A 15,533-nucleotide genomic window follows, 5' to 3' on the forward strand; every position below is an offset into this window, starting at 1 on the left:
CCCCCCCCCAGGCAGTGAAAGAGAGAATCCCAAGCAGGCTCCGTGCTGGCAGTGCAGAGCTGGATGTGGGGCTCAAACCCACGAACCGTGACCTCACGACCTGAGCTGAAACCAAGAGTCGGACACTTAACTGACTTGAGCCACCCAGACAATGGATCTGCATCGGTCTTAAAGCAGACAAACGGAAAGCGAGTCTTTCGATTACCCAGCTGATCCTTTCATTTTAATGTCACGTTTATTGAAGTCCAGTTGACATACAGTGAAGTTCACTCCTGACGAATGTGTGGACAGCACCACAACTCAAGATATAGAACGTTTTCTGTGTCTCGGTGTAGAAATTCCTGGGTAGTCAGCCGCTTCCTCCACCCCCACGCCTGTTCTATCCTGTGAGCGATGGCCTGTGGATAGGATCCTGCGGCAGGCGGCCTGTTGGTGTGGCTCTTTCAGTCAGCAGAATGTACCTGAGATCCATCCTGTGCTGCCTGCTGTTGAGAGTGTCGCGCTCTGTCGTTGACGAGCACCGTTGTGTGTGCCACACTTGGTTTTGCCATTTACCAGTGGGAGGACGACGCGTAGGCTGCTTCCAGATTTTGGCAATTTTAAATAAAATCACTTTTCCCAGCCACAGACAGGTTTTTGTGTGAGCATACGTATTTATTCATCTTGGATAAATACCTAGGAGTGGTGCCAGATTGTGCGTTAGGTGTGTGTTTAATTGCGTAACGGACTGCCAGCCTTTCTTCCAAAGTGGTGCCCCATTGTGAATTTCCACCAGCAACATATAAAAGCTCACTTGTTTTACATCTTCGACCACACTTGTTATTGTCAGATGTCTTTGTGGGTTATTTTAGGCGTATAAAAAGGTGTGAGGTGGTATCTCACTGTGGGTTTGATTTGCGTTTCCCAGTGACTTGTGATGTTGAGCATGCTTTTATCCATATGTGTTCTTCGGAGAAAGCTTTATTTGGCCACTGCCCATTTTTAATCATTCTTTTTTAACTTTTATTTATTACTGAGAGACAGAGACAGAGCATGAGCATGGGAGAGGCAGAGAGAGGGGGAGACACAGAATCCGAAGCAGGCTTCAGACTCTGAGCGGTCAGCACAGACCCCAACAGAGGGGCTCAAACTCATGAACCGTGGGATCATGACCTGAACCGAAGTCGGACGCTTAACCGACTAAACCACCCAGGCGCCCCCACTTTGCCCATTTTTAAATTGGGTCGTCTGTTTTCCCATTATTGAGTTTTGAGAGATTTTTATATATTCTGGGAACAAGTCCTTTTTCAGATTTGCACATATTTTCTCCCAGTCTGTGGCTTATCTTTTTTGTTTCATGGATTGTGCTTTTGGTGTTGTATCTAAATAATCTTCGCCTGGTCTCAGGTTGTGCAAATTTTGCTGTTTTACACGTTTTATGGTTTCAGATTTTATATTTAGGCTTTTGATCCATTTTGAGTTAGTTTTGTATACAGTACAAAGTGCAGGCTTAAATGCTGGTTTTGCATTAGGAGTTGCATTATTCCAGTGCCATTGTTGAACATGTTCCCTATAGTATTCACGTTAATAATATTTATTGTAGTTCTTTTAATTTGGGTATTCTCTGGCACATGGTCTTAAAAAGAGAATGCTAATGAGGGGCTTTAATAAATTTATAGAATGCATTTTACAGTACTGGAGATTTGCTTAGTTTATATTCACCCTGTGCATTTTGTTAAAGGTCTCAGGATTCTGCCCTCCAAGAAAATCTTGCCATGATTGGATAGGACCCCCAGACAAACATTCAAACCTTCGACCTGTTCATTTTTACGTCCCCGAAAATGAATCACCATTGGAACAAAAGCTACGAAAATTAAGACAAGAAACACAAGAATGGAACCAACAGTTTTGGGCACACCAGAATTTGACATTCTGTCGGGTAAGCTTTGATTTAAGGTCTGAATGAGAAAGAGGTACCACAAATGGCCACCTGGGGGTGCTAAATCCTTACTATTTGCCTTTCTTCTACTCAGTCCTGACTTGGTCCCTCCCTCCCTCCTCTCTCCCTCAGCCTCCCTCCATCTCCCTCCCTTCTCTCTCTCATATGTATGCCTGTATGTAAATTAACATATGCATATCATTTTTTATTTTTTTTAAGTTTATTTATTTTGAGAGAGACAGACAGACCGAAAACCAGTGGGGAGGTGCAGAGACAGGTGGGCACAGAAGATCCGAAGGGGCACAGAAGCCCTATTCAGGGCTTGAACTCACAAACTGTGAGATCACGACCTGAGCCGAAGTCAGACACTCAGCTGACTGTGCCACCCAGGTGCCCCCTGCATATAGTTTTTAAATCTATATGTAACTGTACATAAATACTGATCATTCATAAAATCATAGATCTCAAGACTTTCAAGTAGTCTTTCCTTAAAAGGAGTAGCAGAGCCAGAACTAGAATGTGTGTGTTTATGTTTATGAAATATGGGTTTTTGTGATGTGCTTTCATTCTGAGAATTCAGAATTCTTAACAGCATATTCATAAATAAACTATATGAGAAAGAAGTAAAAATTTTCTAATCCAGAAGAAAAGCTTTATATGTCTATCCATTTGGGTAGGCTGTGTCACGTGGGCTGTACTTATCTTATTCTGTGGATTTATAAACAGTTCATGAAACATCTTCTTTTGAAATCCCTACTTCAAGCATGGGACTTTTAACCAAATTCACATGGCTTAGCCCAGGTTTGGAGATGGGCCCATGCAGACTCCCCCAGACCATGTTAGGCCGTGTCCCACCCAAGGAAAATTTTTTTTTTTTAATTTTTTTTTTCAACGTTTATTTATTTTTGGGACAGAGAGAGACAGAGCATGAATGGGGGAGGGGCAGAGAGAGACGGAGACACAGAATCGGAAACAGGCTCCAGGCTCTGAGCCATCAGCCCAGAGCCTGACGCGGGGCTTGAACTCACGGAGCGCGAGATCGTGACCTGGCTGAAGTCGGACGCTTAACCGACTGCGCCACCCAGGCGCCCCCCACCCAAGGAAAATTGAGATGGCTTAGCTCAGGTTTGGAGATGGGCCCATGCAGACTCCCCCAGACCACTCTGGGCTGTGTCCCACCCAAGGAAAGATGGAAAGATGAAGAAAGAGCGTTCTGATAGTGGTCTTCTTTTAGGAAAAAGAAGAATTTATTCGCTCAAGACTAAAAGCTAAAGGCCTGGAACTGAGAACCGGATCAGGTTAGTTCATTTGTCCTTTTCCTCTTAACATGGTGTTTGTTTAACTGCATGAGAAGATAGAAAGAAAGGATTTCGGATGAAGGGGAGAAAGCTCTGGGGCAAGTCGTGATCTCCTTTGGGACAGGTGCTCTGAGGGGGTCCTCATACTCATACATGGGACACATGCGTGCCTTCCTCATGGTCTCTTTCCTCTCGGTCATCCCTCTAACACTTTTAGGTCTTTCCGAGATCAATGACTTCCCTCTGACCTTTGGACCTCTGTCCCATAGTCCCCTGGCTTCTGCACCCTTTCTCCTGTACTAGCTGGACTTCCCAGATTCCTGACCTCAGGTCACGCCCACCAGCCTCCCGAAGCCCCGCCCCTTCCCATCTGTCTGCAGTCACCTCTTAAACATTTTTCAGTGCTTTTGCCACTCCCTGTCCCCAGGCCCTTGTTACTTCTGTGCCTATTGTAGTAACTTTCTAATTGGTTCCTTGGCCTCCGATCTTTAAATCAGGGATGGGCAAGCTTTCTGTCAAGGCTAGATAGTAGATAGACTAGTCCTTCTGGGCCAAATGGGGTCTCTGTTTCAGCTGTTCAGTTCTGCTGTTGAAGCGTGAAAGCGGACCTAGAAAATACGTAGACTGGGCACCTGGGTGGCTCAGTGGGTTAGTTGGGCTCCACGTTGTGTGTGGAGCCTGCTTGAGATTCTCTCTCTCCCTCTCCCTCTGCTCTTGGCCCTTGCTCTTTTAAGGAGAGGAAGGAAGAGAGAGAGAGAAAGAAAAAAAAGAGAAAAAAGAAAAGAAAAGAAAAAAGAAAAGAAAAGAAAAAAAAGAAAAACACATAGATTCATGGGCATGAATGTGTTCCAATAAAACTTTATTTACAGAAGCAGGGGCGGCTGGCCTGCAGGCTGTCGTTTGTCAGCTCCTGCCTCAGACTTATCCTTTGCAGTGTAGTCAGACTGTCCTGCCCCAGATGCACAATTGACATTTGTTGCCCGGCTTAGGTTTTTAGACTCGTGTGACTACAGAATGACAGCTGCGCTCTCTGTCTGGACTGAAGGCCTCCCCGGCCCCCGCCTGTCCTGTCCCCTCTTTTACATCTTGTCCCCCATGCTGTGCGACATGCCAGGGATGCTGGATGCACTCAGTTCCCTCTGCCTGCTGTGCTGCCTTTCCTGTTTTGGATAGAAGGTCTGGTGCCCAAAATGACCTTTAATCATTTTCTCTTGCTGTTGACGTGAGGTCCAAATAATGCGTCATAGTGTTGTTAAACAGATGTCTGCTGTCAAAACATTCTGATGGAAAATCTGGAACCGTTGACCCCAAAAGCCACATCTGTTCTTGGGCTAAAGCACTGCCCCTCCCTTAGCCCCGCTTGACTCCATTTGGGAGAAAGAGCTGGGAGGGTGGATGCCGGATGACGGGCTCTGCTGTTTGCCGACGGCTGCAGGGTCCCGTCAAGGTGCCATCGTGGAGGGCCGGAGCCAGCAGGAAAGGGTGCAGAGTCCTAACAATAAGCATAGCATAATTGCGCACAATTTCAGATGCTGACTGTATGCGCCAAGTCCTTTGCCTGTATCTGTTTTGTTTCCCACAATGACCCAGAGGAACGGGTCCCGCTGCTTTTACCACCTTAGAGATGAGGAACCTGAGGGCAAGGTATTGAACCAAAATTACACAGGAAGTGGAGGACCTATGTTCTGGCCTAGTGACTAGGGTTCCCGGGCCTGTCTGATGTCACCGTGCCACAGTGGCTCTCAGCTCACCCTGTGCTGTCCCGGCCCTGCTGACGAGTGAGCGGGCCCTGGGCTGTGGTCACAGATGCTGCAGCCCTAAGGGAGGGGCACCAGCCTCGTGAGTCTCACCAGGATCAGACAGGGTCAGGGAGGCTGTGGACATGCTTTGGAGATAACCACTCTCAACACGGGAAAGGTTGTTTTGAGTCCTGTTATTAATATCAGAGTTTCTCTTGCTGGCGTTTCTAAGAACTGAAAGGTTGGCCTTAAATCAGACTTTTGAATGAATTTGGTAATAAAACAGGAAGGAATGCATTGAGGACAGGACACATGAAGGGAGGTTCCCACTGTGTCAGCTAGTTAAACAGTTTCCAGGCTGCAGTGATGGAAACGGGGTGGGGGGGGGTGACAGTCATGTCACCTCAGTGGGCCAGAATGCGTGCTGAACACGTGATTATAGGGGTCCCGCAGGACCGAGGGAGGAAGAGTTTGTTTAATAAATGTTAATGGAAATGGGGCACCTGGGTGGCTCAGTCGGTTAAGCGTCTGACTTCGGCTCAGGTCATGATTTTGCAGTCTGTGAGTTTGAGCCCCGCATCGGGCTCTGTGCTGACAGCTCAGAGCCTGGAGCCGGCTTCTGATTCTGTGTCTCCCTCTCTCTCTGCCCCTCCTCTGCTCAAGCTCTGTCTCTATCTATCAAAAATAAATAAAATGTAAAAAATAAAATAAAAATGTTAATGAAGAAACTATTTTTGACTCGAGAGTAAATTTAGATTCATGACCCCTATAATACAAATATATTCCAAATGGATCAAAAAGCTAATTATTAAAAATCAATTAATTAAGAAAACCACCTGGGTGACTCAGTTGGTTAAAGTGTCTGACTCTTGATTTTGGCTCAGGTCATGATCTCATGGTTTGTGGTTTGAGTCCCACATACTGGGACCTCATACTGGCCCTGTGCTGACAGCTTGGGAGTCTGTCTCTCTCCCTGTCTCTCTGCCCCTCCCCCTGCTCTCAAAATAAATAAATAAACATTTTTTAAAAATCAGTTATTTGTGGGTTAAGAATTAAATACGTAGCTGCCAGTTGTAGAAAGTCTGATAGAACACAACTGAGTCTCCGTTGTCTGGAGGAATGGTGGTTCTTTAGGCTCGACAGTTAAGGTAGAAGGACAGGAGAACATGAAAACTGCCTTCTATGTAAGTGAGGACCTCTTTTTTGTTGAGATTTTATTTTTAGGCAGTCTGTACCCTCAGTCAACGTGGGGCTCGAACTCACAACCCCAAGATCAAGAGTTGTGTGCTCAATTGCAAGCGGTGTCTGGGAAAGCAGAGGGCTGGAAAAAAAGGTCAGCATCCAGGAAACAGGTAAAGCATGAACAGCAGATGATAGAACAGAGGCGACAGGGGCAGTCTTTGTGAAGAGCGTTAACAGGGTTGTAGAAACCACAAAATACCTGTAGGTGAGTAATGTGACTGCAGATTACGATGTGTATCAGAACAGCAACTGGGCGTCATTTTGAGCTTGCTGAATTCAGGGGGTGCCTTCAGTGGTTACACTCCGTGCTGGTGGAGTTAGAGTTATAGTCCAATACGGTGCTCGTAGGTGGTCCGCGGCAGGGGAAATTTCCAGCCGTCTTTCCAGAGGATGCCCCTGTAGGCAGCACCCCTGCCAAGAAGCAGGGAAATTGTGACCACAGGATATCTAAGAATGCATTCTGGAGGAAAACAGAAGAGGTAGCTGTAGGTTCCTTGCAGCATTATCTTTTAAAAAAGGGGGGAGTATATAATTCTAGTAATCGCGGACTGGGTAAGGCTAAGGTGGCCCACTCAGTGGGTGTTCACTGGAACATTCTGCAGCAGTGTAGAAAAATTACTGAATTTCCAGTGCAAAAGCGAAATACCCTGATTTCAGCTCTGCACGTCCCCAAATTGAGTCTCATTTGTAGGGCAGCAGTATGGTGGGAAGATTCTTGCCTCTAATTTCTTTTGTAGCTAAAGTGTTCACGCAGTGGGAAGAAGGCACGCCATGGAGATAGATTTACTTGCAGTCATAAACCCCCACGTGGTTTTTAGCAAATGTGTAATGAACTAGGTTATCCCACCTCCCTTTCTTTGCTTAGTTTCATCCGAGCGCAGTAGCCTGCTGCAGTGTCGATAGACGTGGAAGCCGAGTTACTCAGCAGACATTTACGTGGCTTCTGCTTTATGCTGAGCTCTGGCTGTGGGGTGTTTGCACAAGACACCAAACCAGACCAGCAGCTGAAGCTGGCACCTGCCTGTCCTTAGAGCCCGGGGCTCCTGCTGTCCCGCCAGCGGTGGTGACAAGGGTGCGCTCCGTGCCAGGCCCCGTGTCACCCGTCACACTGGCTGCCACCCATTCTGTCTCAGAGCAGCCTCACGATGCGTGCTGTTCTGACCCACGTTCTAGATGAGAACCCACAGTCCTGGGCCAGCAGCCAGCGAAGGACAGAGCTCCGCGGGGCCGCTAACCGCTGCCGCTGGGGCGCCTCGTCGGGTCCTCACGTGGGGGTGCAGACAGATGTGCTGGGATGCTGACTCGAGCGTGCACACGTGCTGTCCCTCCAAGACCCATCGTTCAGAGGACACTAATGCTCTCGGGCCGGCCTGGCTACTCCTCTGGCCTGAAGCTGGGGGTTCTTCCCTGGTCCCCTCGCCACACTCGAGCCCTGCCCACCCTCCTCCTCGCTCACTCTGTTCGGCCACATCTGTGCCTCTCCAGACCCTTTGTTTCCCTCTGTGCCGGTCCCCGGCTTCTGACCCATTCTCTCCCTTCTCTGCCTCGTGGGCTCCTACTCATCCTTTAAGACCCAGCCTACACGTCGCCTTCTCTGGGAGCCTTCGGCTACCCTCCCCTCCTCGGGCGGCTGGCTGTTCTCTTTCTTGTCCCGCTTAGCATCTGGCCTGTGTTGATGCGAGGTAGCTGTCGAACTCCTCTGTGTGCCACGCTAGGCACTGGGACCTCATACTGGATGAGACAGCTGTGGCCTTGCCCTCAGGGAGCGGACATTCCAGTGTGGGCTGGGAGTGGGACCAACAGACAGGTAGCCCTGTGAATACTAGGTCTCGGGGTCTGTCGTCGGCCCCTGGAAGAAAAACAACCGGGAATTGAGGGGGAGCGGGCATCTCAACAGGGCCTCACAGAGGCCTGTCTGAGGAGAGGACAGCTAGGGGAGATTTGAGAGAGAATCTTCTAGATGAGGGAAGAGACCCCAGATGGAGGATTTGAGGAGCTGCAGGAGGCTGGGTCAGAGGAGTGAGAACGAACATGTGGAAAATACTGCTGTTGACTCAGGCAGGTCCTTGGTTATGTTGTGGAAGGGACGTGTCCTTGTCCTCTGTGCGCCGACAGACACACGCTTGGACCGTGCCATCTGAGTGCTTGCTTCCGTGTCGTATGTGTCAAAGGTCAGCACCTTCACTCCTGTTTCTGTGGAAACGTGCCCTTGGGTTACCCTCCCAGCCCGTCTCCCCCAAGCCCCGCTGGGGATGCAGCATCGACCTCGGCAGTGCGGCCGGGAAACGTGGCCTCTGCCCGGAGGCGGCGTCTTCCAGGGGCAAGCGTGCTACACCCGAGGTAGGAGCTCGAACGTGGGCCTCTCTACGCGTGCGAGAGCCCGGGGGGCAGAGGTCCGAGCGCCTGTTTGGGGCTTCAAAGCCAGAGTGCCTTCACCTCTGAGGCATCACTGGGTGTCCTGAGACTGGCCTGTGGGCTGCTGTCTGGCCGCATTTCCCTTGGCAGGCTGGTTGCTGTCCTGTGTGGCCTTTTCAAACCTGGGGGAGGGGGATGGGGGATCCCTGGGGGCCGGCGCCGCGGTCGGCATCTCCCACCACACAGGGAGGACCATGGAGGTGGCCGGGTTAGTCCCCGTGTGTCACCTGGTTGAGCGTGTGCTCACCGACTCCCAGATGGGCTGGTTAGGCCGGCACCTACCCCGGGCCAGGGTTGGGAGGGTGCGCTGTTGAGCCAGGATGCATTCAGGTTGAAAGTAGTCCGTTTCCCCTCTACGGGTGGCTCACGTTTCTCGTTAGAAGCTTCAAGGCATTTGAGGGGACGTGATGAAGCGCGTCGTGGGCTGTGTATTGGGAGGCGCACACCTGTGCTTGAGAAGAAATTGAGCCGTGGGGTCACGATCTGAGCCGAAGCTGGACACCTACCTGGCTGAGCCACCCAGGCACCCCTTTTCTTTCTCTTTTTTTCTTTTTTCTTTTTTCTTTTTTTAATTTTTTAACGTTTATTTATTTTTGAGACAGAGAGAGAGCATGAACGGGGGAGGGGCAGAGAGAGAGGGAGACACAGAATCTGAAACAGGCTCCAGGCTCTGAGCTGTCAGCACAGAGCCCGGCGCGGGGCTCGAATTCACAGACCACGAGATCATGACCTGAGCCGAAGTCGGACGCTCAACCGACTGAGCCACCCAGGCGCCCCTGCCCTTTTCTTTTTCAAGATTGTGTTGGCTGATGGGTTTCTCTGCATTTTCGGATCTGCACCTCAGTTTCTGCCAAAAAGCCAGCTGGGATTTTGATGGGGATTGTATTGTATCCGTAGGTCAGCTTGGGCGTGCTGTCCATCTCAGCAGTCTGCAGTCCTTAAAACCATGAACGTGGAATGTCTTTCCGTTTGTTCAGGTCTTTTATTTCTTAATGTGTTTTGTTTTTTTTTAATTTTTTTTTTCAACGTTTATTTATTTTTGGGACAGAGAGAGACAGAGCATGAACGGGGGAGGGGCAGAGAGAGAGGGAGACACAGAATCGGAAACAGGCTCCAGGCTCTGAGCCATCAGCCCAGAGCCCGACGCGGGGCTCGAACTCACGGACCGTGAGATCGTGACCTGGCTGAAGTCGGACGCTTAACCGACTGCGCCACCCAGGCGCCCCTTAATGTGTTTTGTAGTTTGCAGTGTGTAGGTCTTAACACTTCCTTTCAGATTTATTCCTAAGTCTTTTATTGTTTCTGGTGATACTGTAAATGGTATTCTTTTTTTTTTTTAATATATGTATATTTTTATTAAGTAAACTCTATGCACAACATGGGGCTTCAACTCACAACCCCTAGATAAAGGGTTGCATGCTCTACTGACTGAGCCAGCCAGGCACCCCTGAAATTATTGTTTCTTGATTTCATTTTTGGATTGTTTATTGCTAGTGTATAGATAGAAAGATACAGTTGATGTTTGCATTTTGATCTTGCTGACCTCCTTTGTTAGATCAATAGTAGTTTGTGGGTCTCTTCTTCTTAAGTCTTAATGTTTAAGTTGAAATTAATTTTCAGGTCAGAAAGCAACATTAGATGCAGAAGAAATGGCTGACTTTTACAAGGAATTTTTAAGTAAAAATTTTCAGAAACACATGTGTTATAACAGGTAAGTGCTTACTTTTTTTCTAAAATTTTGAATATCATATTCATATTGGGTAGGATTATTTTCTTACCTGAATTTAGTGACGTTGATGTTTATGCTAAAGGTAGACGTTGCTGTAAACTTAGTTTTCGTACTTTTAAATAAAATGGACGGCTTACAGTTATTTGCGTGGCCACCCCATAACGGTTTGCACCCCTAGTGCTCTGACAGCAGGTTCTTTTTTTGAAGTTTACTTTACATTATTTAATTTATTTGTTTACTTGTTTGTTTGAGAGTGTGAGCAGGAGAGAGGGGCAATGGGGGAGAGAATCTTAAGCAGGCTCCACCCCCAGCATGGAGCCCAACACAGGACTTGATCCCACGACCCTGGGATCAAGACCTGAGCGGAAATCAAAAGTTGGACGCTCAACGGACTGAGCCACCCAGATGCCCCTCGACAGTTCTAAACAGCACTTTCCACTAAGGGGAACCTGGACTCCTTAGAGAAGCAGGTCTGCGGTGGGAACAGCACACGATGAGGCAAGACACCTTGTGTCAAAGAGGAGGCCCAGAGACTGGCAGGGTCACATGAGAACGGCACAGGGGCCTACTTGAGGGGCTCCCTTAGGCTAAGGGTGAGGCCGTTTCAGCCGCACAAAGGAAATGACCGTAGTGGATTAAAAGTATACCGAATCTGCAAAGACCTTTGCCGTCATAGCAAGGCCGAGGAGCTCGGTCCCCTCCGCACACTGCTAGTCAGCCAACTCGTTCTGCAAATTGATCAGTAAAAGAACCCAGAGAGTTCACACCTTTCCTGCATCTACTGTATCAGGGGAACCACACGAAGGAGCATTTTTCTTTGTAGGTTGACAGCTGATGCAGAAGGAGCGGTGGAGTCGGAGAATTAACATTTTCCCAGGGAAATAATAGGTGTGGGCAGCGGTGACCCACAGCTGCTGAAACCAGCGGGCAGGAAGGCAGGCGGGGCTTTGCAGGGCGCGGGATGGGGTGATGGCCCCTCACCCCGTGTCTTCTCTTGCTGCGCACACTGGGCCAGCTGCCTCTGCACGATGCAGGACGAAGTATTGGGCAGTACCTGTGAGGCGTTCTTACCAGAACACGGAGCCGAATCTAGGCAGACCCCCGTACTTAGTACCAACCAGATCACAGGAAATATGTAAAGGGTGTATGAGTTGGGGGTGAGAGGGGTTCATAGAAGACCTCGTTTAAAATGATAGCCTGGGGGCGCCTGGGTGGCGCAGTCGGTTAAGCGTCCGACTTCAGCCAGGTCACGATCTCGCGGTCCATGAGTTCGAGCCCCGCGTCGGGCTCTGGGCTGATGGCTCGGAGCCTGGAGCCTGCTTCCCATTCTGTGTCTCCCTCTCTCTCTGCCCCTTCCCCGTTCATGCTCTGTCTCTCTCTGTCCCCAAAAAATAAATAAACGTTGAAAAAAAATAAAATAAAATAAAATGATAGCCTGGCAGGGGACTCCGTTAAACATCTGACCCTTGATTTCGGCTCAGTTCATGATATCACCGTTGGTGAGTTCGAGCCCCGCATCCGGCTCCGTGCCGACAGCACAGAGCCTGCTTGGGATCCTCTCTCTCCCTCTCTCTGTGCCCCCCACCCCACTCTCAAAATAAATAGAAATAAACTTAATAAAATAGAAGGTGACAGTGGCAGTGTCGGTCAGGCAGGGCAGGTAAGATCTAAAGGACGGTGGTGGTGGGTGAGGCTGGGTGAGCTTGAGAGACCGACCCTCAGACAGAGGAGTCTGGCAGCACGAGCACGTTGGCACTCCTGCGGTCCCGTGTTACTCTGAACCAGCTAGGTTATAACGTCAGGCCAGTGTGAGTTGTGATGTGGGCCCGAGCATGTGTGCTGGAGAGGAGAGGAGGACCAGAGAAGAGAGGACCAGCCCCACCCCGGGTCAGGTGGCAGGGGAGTGTCAGTGCCCCCTTCCGCGCCCACGCCACCCTGCCCCTGCCTTCCCCATGGAAACAGGGAGAGTTTAGTTTCCCTGCGCTTTGTCAGAGCGTCGGTGGAGTGGAATCTGGCTTTTCCTTAGTAACCTAAGAACTGCCGTCTCGATGGGGTACCGGTTTTCTCTTTCTGGAAGCCTTGTTTATTTAGGGCACTGCTTCCCATTTATAACATCACTTAAGTGGATAGAAACGTAAGATCGTTCTCACGAGGAGGGAGATTGTCTCTTCAGCCAACACAGAGGCTCCAGAAAACGAGCGTCCTTACCTCTTGCTGTCGCTTCTTTTGAGCCCGTGGTCGTTTTGCTTCCTTTTGTCCTGGACTCAGTGTCATTTGAGTCCAGTCTGGAATAGAAGTTCCGTGTTCACTCATGAGTTCATTTGGCTGAAAAGCATCGGTACTTATGGACATTTCAGCTTCCAGAGGCTTAGCATCGAGAGTCTGGAATGTGTGCCTTCTGTTGTGGAAACTTCCCAAGCTTTGCCCATTCAGCAGTGGGGTGAATTTGCAAGTTTTGTACAGTAACTCACAGGCAAGTGAGCCCGTGGCTGTTGGTGAACTCCACCCCAATATTTAGAGGAAGCCCTGGAATTCTCTATTTAGAGACACAGAAGCTCAGATTGTTTAGAAAAAGAGGATGTGGAGCTTTATGACATTGGCACTTGTGACAGATTAACTTCTCCCGATGGAGTACTTTGCGCTTCTCACGCAAATAAGGCCCCAAACCAGGATGGTCCCCACGGAGTCCTGCCACACTCAACGATTGTGGCTCCCCAGGAATGCCACGGAAGTCTTGAGGCCCCAATCTCCTTTTCTGGAGTCTCTTAGCAAAAACCAGAGGAGGATTGCAGCGAATGGGCAAAGATGGGGGTTCACGTGCTGAGCCTTACTCTCTTGTGATAGCCTGGGGGGCCCTGATGAAAATCCAGGAGGAAGGAGGGAAGGCTTTTAGGGACAGGTAAGCTTTAATGAGGGCAGAAAGAGGAAGAGGAAAGGTGGGGATAGTCAGGAGGACTTGCCTTTTGGCCGGGAACTCCCCTCAGAAGCTGGGGTGCTGGTCCTCAGTTACTGGGGCATCACGTGTGCTCGTCTGGTTTCTCCACAGAGACTGGTACAAGCGTAATTTTGCCATCACCTTCTTCATGGGAAAAGTGGCCCTGGAGAGGGTTTGGCACAAGCTGAGACCAAAGCAAAGGAAGACCAGCACTTAGGAGCCCACCCTGACCCACCCGCTGGTGTCCCGAGTTTCCACCAGAAGCAGCTGCTTGAGCAGTTCATTTTACAAGGGCTCTGAAAACCTGTACGTGAACGGACACCCGCACCTCCCCTGTGGGGCCCTTGGCTTGTGTCAGGACAGGGTGGACTGGGAGAACGGGGGTCCCGGTGAGCCGTAGGCCGTGTGACTCTCCCGACTGTGGATTCCAAGCTGGCCCCGGGTCACGGACATGCTATTAAATAAAACCAGTGTTTTTGTGTACTGTTTTCTGTGTTTTGAATTCTACCAATTTGAAATAGAATAATATAAAAATATTCGTGTACTTGATCTGCAAATTTGACTCCACTGACGGGAGTGATTTGGAAGCTGGCTGCCGAGTGAACCGTACCCCACCCTCACGTGACCAGCGGCCGGGGGTTGCTGGACAACCCCGGTCAGTGCTGACAGAACACAGCTGTCCTGGGACACTTGCACCCGCGGACGTGAAAGCAGGCGCCGCTTCTGTGTCAGAGAGACGCCAGGTGGCGGCAGAGGCACCTTCGGAGAACTTTCCTCCGTTTACCCCAGTGAGGTGGAGCCTCGGTTTCCAAAGTTTTCCTGAACACCTTGCTGCTGGACCACATCCCTTGTTTTCCAAATTCTTTTTAAATCAGCATTATTTAAAACAGGATTGCATGGGGGCACCTGGCTGGCTCAGTCTGTAGAGCATGTGACTCTTTTTTTTTTTTTTTTTAATTTACATCCAAGTCAGCATCTAGTACAACAGTGATTTCAGGAGTAGATTCCTTTGTGCCCCCCCCCCCCATTTAGCCCATCCCCCCTCCCACAACCCCTCCCACAACCCCTCCTGTAACCCTCAGTTTGTTCTCCATCTTTATGAGTCTCTTCTGTTTTGTCCCCCTCCCTGTTTTTATCTTATTTTTGTTTCCCTTCCCTTATGTTTGTCTGTTCTGTGTCTTAAAGTCCTCATATGAGTGAAGTCATATGATTTTTGTCTTTCTCTGACTGACTCATTTCACTTAGCATAATACCCTCCAGTTCCATCCACGTAGTTGCAAATGGCCAGATTTCGTTCTTTTTGATTGTCGAGTAATACTCCATTGTATGTATATACCACATCTTCTTTATCCGCTCATCCATTGGTGGACATTTAGGCTCTTTCCATACTTTGGCTACTGTTGATAGTGCTGCTATAAACATGGGGTGCGTGTGTCCCTTCGAAACAGCACACCTGCATCCTGTGGATAAATGCCTAGTAGTGCCATTGCTGGGTCATAGGGTAGCTCTGTTTTTAATTTTTTGAGGAACCTCCACACTGTTTTCCCCAGTGGCTGCACCAGCTTGCATTCGCACCAACAGTGCAGGAGAGATCCTCTTTCTCCGCATCCTCACCAACATCTGTTGCTGCCTGACTTGTTCATGTTAGCCATTCTGACAGGTGTGAGGTGATATCTCATTGTGGTTTTGATTTGTATTTCCCTGATGATAAGTGATGTTGAGCAATTTTTCATGTGTCAGTTGGCCAGCTGGATGTCTTTTTTGAGCAGGTGACTCTTGATCTTGGGGTTGTGAGTTGGAGCCCCACGTTGGGGGTAGAGTTTACCAGAAAATAAGATTACGTATTATAAAGTGCCGAGGCTCTCTGTCTTCTCTCCTGGAGCCCTGTGACGTGGGGGAGTCACAGCCGGCAGGAGGGACACCTGCCGCAGCAACAGGGAGGTGGCCTTCAGAGCCAGGCCGCGTTAGGGAGTGTGTCCTCTGAGGGCAGATGGGGTATCTGGACTTCACCGAAGCCACTTGGCAGACAGTCTGTCACAGGGTGAGGCATGATAATACAGTCAGAAGCCTAGGTCTCTGTGGCTTCTAAGCTGCTGCCGGCAAATACGGTTTGCACCGAGAAAACGCGGGAGGCAGAGGAAACATGGCACCCCCCCCCCACCCGTGGAGGCCTTAAAGGCCGCGTGGAGGAGTGGGGGTCACGTGAGAGCCTCGCGGGCCTCATGTCTGCCCAGGAGAGCGCTGCCCAGGTGTTCAT

General features: G+C 49.6%; 1 protein-coding gene across 3 annotated transcripts in view; it reads left to right on the forward strand.

Moving 5' to 3' along the window:
* The window catches only part of COA8 (cytochrome c oxidase assembly factor 8), a 29,999-nt gene extending 16,236 nt beyond the window's left edge, over window positions 1-13,763 (forward strand). Inside the window, exons 2-5 of one of the 3 annotated variants that reach the window (XM_040478344.1) lie at window positions 1,721-1,918; window positions 3,153-3,216; window positions 10,233-10,323; window positions 11,165-11,229. In XM_040478344.1, coding sequence (XP_040334278.1) covers window positions 1,721-1,918; window positions 3,153-3,216; window positions 10,233-10,323; window positions 11,165-11,207 — 396 coding nt within the window. In that variant the 3' untranslated portion in view covers window positions 11,208-11,229. Of the gene's footprint in view, window positions 1-1,720; window positions 1,919-3,152; window positions 3,217-10,232; window positions 10,324-10,593; window positions 10,631-11,164; window positions 11,230-13,387 lie in introns of those variants that run through there. The other 2 variants (XM_040478345.1, XM_040478343.1) reach the window with 2 other exon arrangements.
* The last annotated feature ends 1,770 nt before the right edge of the window (window positions 13,764-15,533 follow it).

Source organism: Herpailurus yagouaroundi, unplaced genomic scaffold (genome assembly GCF_014898765.1).
Source record: "Herpailurus yagouaroundi ecotype Mexico unplaced genomic scaffold, PumYag 141, whole genome shotgun sequence".
NCBI classification, from domain to species: domain Eukaryota; kingdom Metazoa; phylum Chordata; class Mammalia; order Carnivora; family Felidae; genus Herpailurus; species Herpailurus yagouaroundi.